Raw genomic sequence first — 11761 nt, 5'->3', positions numbered from 1 at the left:
TACGTGTATATATTTTATTGTAATACTGTTAATTTTTAGTGATTCGTAATTTTTTTTGTCTAGTAGCTTAGTGGCTAGAAAGTGATTTATAATATTTTATAATGTTAAATAAGTTTTTTGCCTCTGTAAAATTACTAAATTTAATTTTTAATCTTTATAAAAAAATATATCATGTTTTTATCCCTACTAAATTTTTATGCATGCAATATTAGTCATGTTGTTAAGTTGATGTGTATTTATGATTATTTTGTAAATATTTATAGAGCATTATAACATGTTTGTCCAATTGTACCCAACAAAGAAAAATGTTTGTCCAAAAATAATGAGCTAAAAATTTGATTTTAGCTCAAAAAATGGTTACTTGATATTTTGATTTAGAAAATTCATATTATATTAATCTCATTTTAAAAAATACTAAAGTTTTGTAAATGAACTTTTTATATTTTTTTATTCTAAATATGCTTGATTGTCGAAATATAAAATCATAAGTTATTGTTGGTCCAATTAGGTCATATTGAACGACTTGATTGAGAAATTTTGAATTCCTTAGTGAAAGTAAGTATAATTAGCTAGGTTTATATATGAACTGTGTTTCAAGTTTAAGAGAATTTGATCTATAAATTTTGATTTCTTTAGTCACAATCCAAATTAGTATTAGTTCATTACATATGAACTAGGTTTCGCAAGTCATAGTTAATCCAACTAGTGAGGTTTAATTATTTGATTATGAAATTTGAATTCTTAAATGTTTCTCGTTCCAATTTAGTCAAGTTGAACAGTCAAATTTAGAATATTTGTGTAACACCCTAACCCATACTACCCTTAAAAACGTAATTTTAAAAACTTTTTAACAAGTGTAAAGGCAGAGTGCCACGCGGTAATTAAAACACAAGCACACACACAGAGCGTCATGAAATTTAACATGAAAAGCAACAGCGGATTCATTCAAACCAAGCATGCATATATATACATATATATATACATAAGCCATATTCATCCCTAAGGATGTCACTTACACAAGAACTAGCATATCAAAAGGTAACACCGATATACGATGAAATCCAAGCGTAATCCTCGACTCGATGTTACATTACCAGAGCATTTACTATTTACAAACTCTAACCAAAAGCTAGTACTAAGAGGAGTAATCTATGCTAAGTCTCCTCACCAAAAGGTACTTCAACACCCAGCTAAAACAGCAGTCTAAACGTCGGCACAGTCCTCAGCCTGAATATCTGAACCCCCAAAGGTCCAGCAAATAACACAAAGCAGAGAGTTAGAAAACATAATCGCATATCATACGAGCATAAGAAAGGTCTTACACTTTCGAACTACATCATACATATTCTAACTCACGCCAAAACATCGCACTAAACGATTATCAATTAATAGAGTTCAACACAATTCAACCAAATAATGTCACATACCATTTATCAAATATATGCGCATTTACCCTAAGGTATCTAATGCCAATTAATTCACTGTCATGCCATCCCTAGACATAACTAAATGCATGTGGTACCAAGGTGTCTCACCAACGGTGGACCAAGAACAGTTTTATATCATGCTGGATATGTCGGAACTTACCGAACCATCTTATCTCCCTTAGATAAGCCAACACAGTTTTATATCCTGTTGGATAGCAGCTCCGGACTCATGGATTCATCTAATCCGATCCTCGGCTTCATTATGGACACATAATCCATTTTCGTTATTGGAACCCAAGTTTCCAATGTTCACATACAATCATGAATGCATGTATGCATACACATATCAACCATATGATATTCTCTAGCTCGAAGCTACTCTTTTATGAATGCGGGAACACAAATCCTAACACATTCACTTAACATTGCAAATTAATGCCAAAACATAACATTGCTCTTTTTAAGCTACAACTTATTGCATACACGTTTATCATTCATATAACGATTATCAATAAGCATTAACAGCATCAACATGTATCAACAATCATGTAAGGATACCCTTAAACCATGTTACAAGTGCCTAATCACACTTACCACCAATAACAGAAGTTGCAGGTTCAGTACTGTTCGCTAAGCGAAGCCGTAGCGAACAGGTAGCGAACTTATTCGCTAAGCGAAGCTCAGTTCGCTGTAGCGAACTACATCAGAGGGTTACAGGTACATGGCGAACAGGTAGCGAGCTTGTGGCGAACATATTCGCTACAGCGAACTCCTGGTCGCTAAGCGAACTACACCAGAAAGAAAATCTGTTCTTGAGTTATCTAAGGCGGTTTAACATTAAATCAACTCAAAAATTCATCCAAACATGTTATAAATTCATATAAACAGCCATTCCAAACATATATGGTATCAAGGAACATTAATCATCCCTTCTAAACATCCAAATACCTCAAATAATCAAAATCATGCCAATTTCTTGGGTTTTAAGTAACTTTCATAAACTTTTTCAACATGATCCAAACATACACATATTTATCATGAAATCAAGCTAGTGATTAACACATACAAAGTGATGATGAAGAACATCACACTCACATACAAAAGCTTATCAAAAGTCTAAAAGAAATTGAGTGGGAGAGTTCGGGAACGGAGACATAGACAATCTCCCCTCTCCTTGCCACTCAAGAATCATGAATTCTAATCTCTTACCTTAAGTTGGTGATGATCCAAGCCTTCTCTTGCTCAAGCTTTCTCTCTTGATCAAACCCTAGCTTAGCTTTGCTCTAGCTCTAGCTCACTCAAGGAAATGAAGTTATGATACTATTCAAGGTTGATATTGCTACTTATACCATTCCCTAAAGTCATGGACCAAGCCCAATTGGTTTAGGCCCAATGTCTCACACGCCTAATAAGCCCAAAACAAAGGTTCTCGCGCCTAATAACTTACGTTCGGCTAAATAATTATTCGTCGCTCACTAAAATAATAAAAGCCATTTAATAAATAAAAATACATTTATTAAAATATACGAATACGAAAAATGGGTCGTTACAATCCTACCCCCCTTAAAAGAATTTCGCCCTCGAAATTACCTAGAAACAGATCGGGATAAGAATCTCTCATCTTGCTTTCCAACTCCCACGTCGCATTCTCACCAGCCGGTCCTCCCCACACGACTTTTACGGATGCAATCTCTTTGTTTCTCAACCTCTTCACTTCTCTTCCTTCGATTCTCAAAGGCACAGTCTCGATGGTCAAGTCATCCCTCACTTGAACATCGTCCGATTCAATCACGTGTGTCGGATCAGACACATACTTGCGCAACTGCGATACATGAAAAACATCGTGCAAATTCGCCAATGATGGCGGCAATGCAATCCTATACGCAACTTTCCCAACTCGCTTCAAAATCTCAAACGGTCCAATAAACCTCGATGTCAACTTCCTTGACTTCAACGCACGTCCTACTCCAGTAGTCGATGTAACTCGTAGGAATACATGATCCCCCTCTTGGAATTCAATGTCCTTCCTCCTCTTATCATGATAACTCTTCTGTCGACTCTGAGACGCTTTCATCTTCTCACGAATCATCCGAATCTTCTCTGTTGTTTCTTGTACAATCTCTGGTCCAAGAATTGCACCTTCTCCTGTTTCATACCAACACAGAGGTGTCCTACACCTTCTCCCATACAAAGCCTCAAACGGTGCCATTCCGATACTAGAATGGTAACTGTTGTTGTATGTAAACTCTACCAACGGCAAACAAGAATCCCAATTCACGTTTTGCTCCAAAACACAAGCCCTCAACAAATCCTCTAAGGATTGTATCGTCCTCTCCGACTGACCATCTGTCTGAGGATGATAAGCTGAACTCAACCTCAACTTCGTTCCTAAAGCTTCTTGCAAGCTTTCCCAAAATCTAGAAGTAAATCTCGGATCTCTATCCGAAATAATACTTGTTGGAATACCATGTAGCTTCACAATCTGCTCCACATAAATCTCAGCCAACTTAGGCACCAAAGTACCTTTCCTGATAGCAATGAAGTGAGCACACTTCGTCAGACGATCTACCACTACCCAAATCACCTCGTTACTTTTCTTGGTCTTCGGTAAACCTCCCACAAAATCCATTGCAATGCTATCCCATTTCCATTCTGGTATAAACATTGGTTGCAACAAACCAAACGGCTTCTGATGTTCAATCTTCGATTTCTGACAAGTTAAGCAGGAATAAACAAATTCAGAAATTTGCCTCTTCATTCCCGGCCACCAAAATAACTTCCTCAAATCCTGATACATCTTGGTTACTCCAGGATGAATACTCAAACCACTTCTGTGACCTTCTTCCATGATCATTCTCTTCAATTCGGGTACATCCGGTACACAAACTCTTCCTTGAAATCTCATGACTCCACCTTCGTCAATCTTGATATTGGTCTCCTTACCTTCATTGATGAGTACCATCTTCTCCATCAATTTCTTATCCGATTTCTGACGTTCTTTAATATCTTCAAGAAAAGGATTCGTCAATCTTAACATTCCAAGCTTCACACTTGAAGAAGTAACCTCACACACAAGACTCAAGTCTCGGAATTCTTCAATCAACTCTAACTCTTTCACCATCAATGATGACATATGCAAAGTTTTCCTACTTAATGCATCGGCCACTACATTGGCTTTTCCGGGGTGATAACTCAATTCAAAATCGTAGTCCTTTAAGAATTCGAGCCATCTTCGTTGCCTCATATTCAACTCCTTCTGGTCGAATAAGTACTTTAGACTCTTGTGATCACTAAACACTTCAAACCTCGATCCATACAAGTAGTGTCTCCACACTTTCAAAGCAAACACCACTGCGGCTAACTCCAAATCATGCGTTGGATAGTTCCTCTCGTGAACCTTCAGTTGCCGTGAAGCATATGCTACCACATTACCCCCTTGCATAAGCACTCCACCAAGTCTTAACTTCGAAGCATCGCAATACACGACGAACGACTCTTTGGCATCAGGTAAAATCAACACGGGTGCAGTAGTCAATCTTCTCTTGAGCTCTTGGAAACTCTTCTCACAAATACCATCCCAAACAAACGCTTGATCTTTCCTCGTCAACTTGGTTAACGGCAAAGCCAACTTCGAAAAACCTTCGATGAATCTTCTATAATAACCGGCTAAACCAAGGAAACTTCTAATCTCTGAAACAGATTCCGGCGTTCCCCACTGTGACACAGCGTCAACCTTCGCAGGATCTACCGCGATTCCTCCACTTGAAATTATATGCCCCAGGAAACTCACCACTTTCATCCAAAATTCACACTTCGTCAACTTGGCATACAATTTCTTCTCCTTCAAGACTTGCAAAACAATCCTCAAGTGCTCTTCGTGCTCTTCCTCGGATTTTGAGTAAATCAAAATGTCGTCGATGAACACCACCACGAATCTATCCAAAAATGAATGGAAAATTCGGTTCATATACTCCATGAAAACTCCGGGTGCATTGGTCACACCAAACGGCATAACTGAATACTCGTAGTGCCCATACCTCGTCCTAAATGCAGTCTTAGGTATGTCTTCCGTCTTCACTCTAATCTGATGGTATCCAGATCTCAAATCGATCTTACTAAACACGCACGCTCCAACTAGTTGATCCATCAAATCATCTATCCTCGGAAGTGGATATTTATTCTTGATCGTCACTTTGTTCAACTGACGATAGTCTATACATAATCTCATGCTTCCATCTTTCTTCTTTACAAGCAATACCGGCGCTCCCCATGGCGAAACACTCGGCCGAACAAACCTCTTCTCAAGCAGCTCTTCAAGTTGCTTCTTCAACTCATTCAACTCAGACGCTGACATTCGATACGGCGCCATCGATATCGGACTAGTTCCAGGTACTAGGTCGATAGAAAACTCTACCTCTCGCTTTGGAGGCACGTCAGATATGTCATCCGGAAACACATCTGGGAATTCACAAACGATCGGTAACTCTTCTATCTTAACTCCTCCTTCGAGTTTCAATGATGCAAACATCATGAACATCTCGGCATGTTCTTTCAACGCTTCCGATACTTCCTTCCCGCTCATCAAATGCAAGTTCTCCTCCGGCTTCGGAAAAACAACGGCCTTCTCACGACAGTTGATATGAATCCGGTTGAAGATTAACCAATTCATACCAAAAATTACATCCATACCACTAAGTGGAATACACACTAAATCCATTCCAAAGTGTCTACCAAAAATGGTTACGGGGCAGTTACGACATACTTGTCGGGTAATCACTGAACCATTAGCAGGAGTTTCTATTTCCATCCTACCCATCATATCCGTTAAAGGAATACTAAGACGCTTCGCACAATCCAAAGAAATAAAAGAATGTGTCGCTCCCGTATCTATAATCGCAATTAAAGGAGTGTCATAGATGAAACACGTACCTCTAATGAGATTGTCCTCAAGGCTAGCATCCTCTCCACTCAAAGCAAACACCTTGCCCATCACCTTCTTGGGCTTCTTACAAGTCGGACTCTTGTGGCCTTCTTCACCACAATTGAAACACACCACTTTTGTCCTACACACTTCGGTCTTGTGGCCCAGCTTTCCACAATTCTTACACCTATCCCCTTTCTTCGGGCAATCATAAGACATATGACCCCGTTCTCCACAGTTATAACAACTCCCATTCACCGGCTTCCTACCACCACTTGTATTCCCTTTACCGCGGTTGTCATAAGGTTTTCCGCGCTCTTGCCCTTTCCCTTTTCGGTCATTCACAGCTTTGTAGTAGTTCACCTTTGCCCTACCATCTTCATCACAGATCCTACTCTTGTTCACAAGGGTCGCAAAATCCCTTATCTGTGAAAATCCAATCATATGCTTAATGTCTGGACGTAGACCACTTTCAAACTTCACACACTTGTCGTTCTCCGCTTCCAAAGTGTTGTAATGCGGGCTAAACGCACACAAAGTCTCAAACTTGACGGCATAGTCAGCTACCGTCATATTTCCCTGTTTCAACTCCATGAATTCCACCACTTTCTTATTCTTCACATCCACAGGAAAATACTTAACCAAAAATTCTCTTTTAAACCTTGCCCATGGTATAGCCATACCACCGGGTCCTAGCCTCAACTTGGCGTTCTTCCACCACACGTTCGCTTCCTCACGCAACACATATGTTCCAAGGGTTGTCTTCCCTTCCTCGGAACAATCCATTGCTTCGAAAATTATCTCAAGTTCCTCTAGCCACTTGTGAGCTCCATCCGGGTTGTACCCTCCGGTAAATGTTGGCGGTTTCAGCTTCATGAACCTTTCCAACCTCATCTCTACCTCTCTTCCAGGTTGATGATCTCTAACCACTATGTTGGTGAGTGCGGCCAAAGCCTCCGCAATCTGAGCATTCGTTCTCGCAGCAGCCATGATTCCTGAACGAATCACAACTAGACGTTAGAAAGTACTAACAGTGTTCCCTACACATGCTCATACGGGGAAAAGAAAAGTCCTAATTGGTTCACACGAACCGACCTGCTCTGATACCACTATTGTAACACCCTAACCCATACTACCCTTAAAAACGTAATTTTAAAAACTTTTTAACAAGTGTAAAGGCAGAGTGCCACGCGGTAATTAAAACACAAGCACACACACAGAGCGTCATGAAATTTAACATGAAAAGCAACAGCGGATTCATTCAAACCAAGCATGCATATATATACATATATATATACATAAGCCATATTCATCCCTAAGGATGTAACTTACACAAGAACTAGCATATCAAAAGGTAACACCGATATACGATGAAATCCAAGCGTAATCCCCGACTCGATGTTACATTACCAGAGCATTTACTATTTACAAACTCTAACCAAAAGCTAGTACTAAGAGGAGTAATCTATGCTAAGTCTCCTCACCAAAAGGTACTTCAACACCCAGCTAAAACAGCAGTCTAAACGTCGGCACAGTCCTCAGCCTGAATATCTGAACCCCCAAAGGTCCAGCAAATAACACAAAGCAGAGAGTTAGAAAACATAATCGCATATCATACGAGCATAAGAAAGGTCTTACACTTTCGAACTACATCATACATATTCTAACTCACGCCAAAACATCGCACTAAACGATTATCAATTAATAGAGTTCAACACAATTCAACCAAATAATGTCACATACCATTTATCAAATATATGCGCATTTACCCTAAGGTATCTAATGCCAATTAATTCACTGTCATGCCATCCCTAGACATAACTAAATGCATGTGGTACCAAGGTGTCTCACCAACGGTGGACCAAGAACAGTTTTATATCATGCTGGATATGTCGGAACTTACCGAACCATCTTATCTCCCTTGGATAAGCCAACACAGTTTTATATCCTGTTGGATAGCAGCTCCGGACTCATGGATTCATCTAATCCGATCCTCGGCTTCATTATGGACACATAATCCATTTTCGTTATTGGAACCCAAGTTTCCAATGTTCACATACAATCATGAATGCATGTATGCATACACATATCAACCATATGATATTCTCTAGCTCGAAGCTACTCTTTTATGAATGCGGGAACACAAATCCTAACACATTCACTTAACATTGCAAATTAATGCCAAAACATAACATTGCTCTTTTTAAGCTACAACTTATTGCATACACGTTTATCATTCATATAACGATTATCAATAAGCATTAACAGCATCAACATGTATCAACAATCATGTAAGGATACCCTTAAACCATGTTACAAGTGCCTAATCACACTTACCACCAATAACAGAAGTTGCAGGTTCAGTACTGTTCGCTAAGCGAAGCCGTAGCGAACAGGTAGCGAACTTATTCGCTAAGCGAAGCTCAGTTCGCTGTAGCGAACTACATCAGAGGGTTACAGGTACATGGCGAACAGGTAGCGAGCTTGTGGCGAACATATTCGCTACAGCGAACTCCTGGTCGCTAAGCGAACTACACCAGAAAGAAAATCTGTTCTTGAGTTATCTAAGGCGGTTTAACATTAAATCAACTCAAAAATTCATCCAAACATGTTATAAATTCATATAAACAGCCATTCCAAACATATATGGTATCAAGGAACATTAATCATCCCTTCTAAACATCCAAATACCTCAAATAATCAAAATCATGCCAATTTCTTGGGTTTTAAGTAACTTTCATAAACTTTTTCAACATGATCCAAACATACACATATTTATCATGAAATCAAGCTAGTGATTAACACATACAAAGTGATGATGAAGAACATCACACTCACATACAAAAGCTTATCAAAAGTCTAAAAGAAATTGAGTGGGAGAGTTCGGGAACGGAGACATAGACAATCTCCCCTCTCCTTGCCACTCAAGAATCATGAATTCTAATCTCTTACCTTAAGTTGGTGATGATCCAAGCCTTCTCTTGCTCAAGCTTTCTCTCTTGATCAAACCCTAGCTTAGCTTTGCTCTAGCTCTAGCTCACTCAAGGAAATGAAGTTATGATACTATTCAAGGTTGATATTGCTACTTATACCATTCCCTAAAGTCATGGACCAAGCCCAATTGGTTTAGGCCCAATGTCTCACACGCCTAATAAGCCCAAAACAAAGGTTCTCGCGCCTAATAACTTACGTTCGGCTAAATAATTATTCGTCGCTCACTAAAATAATAAAAGCCATTTAATAAATAAAAATACATTTATTAAAATATACGAATACGAAAAATGGGTCGTTACAATTTGATATCCTTAGTCACTTTGAGATTAGTTGGTTGCGACTTAACAATCCTTTCATAATAATTAGATTTATCGTCAGATTGTTGAATTTCAATTTCTTAAGTGTTTATTATTCCAATTAGGTCAAGTTGAACAAATTGATTGAGATGAATGATTCCCTTTGTCACAATTGAGACTTAACAATCATTTCATATGAACTAGGTTTCTTAAGTTATAATAGTTAATATAACTAGTTGAGGTTTAGTTGTTTGATTATTGAAATTTGAATTCTCAAGTGTTTCTCATTTCAATTTAGTTGAGTTGAACAGTCAAATTGATAAATTTGATCTTCTTAGTCCCTTTCAATCTAGTTGGTTGTGATTTAACGATCATTTCACAATAACTAGGTTTTTTGAGCAATATTAGCCCAATAATATGTGATTGAACCGTTAGATTAACTGAGATGAATTGATTCTCATAGTCAGAGTTGTGAAAATTATTTCAATTAGGTCAAGATGAATTGATTAATCCAAGAGAGATTTGAACCAGGACATTGATTAACAAAGCATATTTGTTAAATAAGTCTGTTTGTTATTATTTTATATTAATCTTTTTTTTATACGCAAAAATTGAATTATAAGGGGTACAAGGGTACTCAACCCTTACAATTCAAGAACAATCACCTTACATACATTGTAAACATGCTAAAGGATTGTTACACCAATTGGAGAACACAAAATTTGCATTGTTCCCTAAAAGGCCGATAAACCAATACCATGAAAAGTAAATAATTTGCTCCGACAAAGAATAGATATCTACGCAAGCTCCTCTAAATAATATTTATTACGCGTTCGCCAAATACTCCAAGTGTTTGCCAACCAAATAATATGACGCAACCTATTACTACTCTTCTTGTTGCTAGTTTCCCAAATATGCTGAAGTATTGCGTAACACCTTCATAAGCAATGAAGCTTGTGCCCATCCATTTGAATATGTTTTGCCATACTTGTGAGATGATACTACAATTGAAAAAAAGCATGTTGTACATCTTCTTTCTCCTTGAAACAAAACACACAACACCTTTCATGATTACTAGTAATAATTCCTTTACGGTATAGAGCTTCCCGAGTTGGTAGTTTTTCGAGCAATAACCTCCATCCGAATATGTTGACCTTCGGCGGTACATTGTTCAGCCACAGTTGCTGCAGTGCTTGCACTTTTGCTAATTCAATTTCGGCCATCCCGTACTTGTTCTGCAGGCAAATATACGCTGATTTAACTGTGAACAAACCTGCTGTGCCTGAGCTCCATTTACGCCTATCTAAGCTGTCAACACACGGTCTAATCTGCTGCAACAATAACATAAGTTCCTGCACTGCTGCCATTGATATTGATATTGATGACAAAATTAGCAAGTGTACTAACTTATCGTTAAGTAATAATATTTATAAAGTTCGTATCCGCAGGGATTGTTTCAATCTCGACAAAACAATTGAATTGTATTTAGGTCGTAAATATAAGGGGGTATGCTTGGCATATATTTGGTTTATAAAATAATTAAAATAAAGATTGCAATAACTTGACGAAGACTTTTTAATGGAGCGAAGCGATTAAGGATTGTTCGAATCCTCTCTGTATCCCTATTTGGTATTCTAGGTTCTAATTCTCAACAACCAAACTCTAATAGTTACGATAATTTAACAAAATAGATTAAGTCCAATTCCTTGGCTCATGATCCCTTTTATCTAATAAAGTACTCTAATTCCTTAGGCGAAACTAATATTATCAAAAGCGTTATTGAACGTTAAATTCTTAATCATACCAACTAATTCTTTATTCCTAAAGCAATTACGATTGACAAACAGTTAATTTAGTTATAGTAATAAAACCTAGGGTCAGTAGTGAATTATTTCTTGAAATCAATTCGATATTGGCCAAATAAAGAAAAGCATTAAACACGAAATTAACTGAATAACTATTAGTTTTAATTGCATAAATAAGAACACGTAGTTACATGGTTCAAATAGTTCTACAGAGAATCATCTAAAATCCCTAATCTGATGAGATTAGTTACTCATAATAATAATTGACATAACAATTATATAATAATAGATCAATGATGAAGTCACCTTGATATAAAA

The 11761-nt window shown here is 37.8% G+C and overlaps 1 protein-coding gene across 1 annotated transcript; it reads right to left on the bottom strand.

Moving 5' to 3' along the window:
- Window positions 1-10639: 10639 nt before the first annotated feature.
- LOC123905266 lies at window positions 10640-11005 on the bottom strand. Its single transcript, XM_045954881.1, has one exon. The coding sequence runs from the start codon at window positions 11003-11005 to the stop codon at window positions 10640-10642; it is 366 nt and encodes a 121-aa protein (XP_045810837.1).
- Between the last annotated feature and the right edge of the window lie 756 nt (window positions 11006-11761).

This window comes from Trifolium pratense, linkage group LG2 (assembly GCF_020283565.1).
Source record: "Trifolium pratense cultivar HEN17-A07 linkage group LG2, ARS_RC_1.1, whole genome shotgun sequence".
Taxonomy (NCBI): Eukaryota; Viridiplantae; Streptophyta; class Magnoliopsida; order Fabales; family Fabaceae; genus Trifolium; species Trifolium pratense.
The sequence above is the reverse complement of the archived record's forward strand: the minus strand, read 5'-3'. Positions and strand labels throughout refer to the sequence as shown.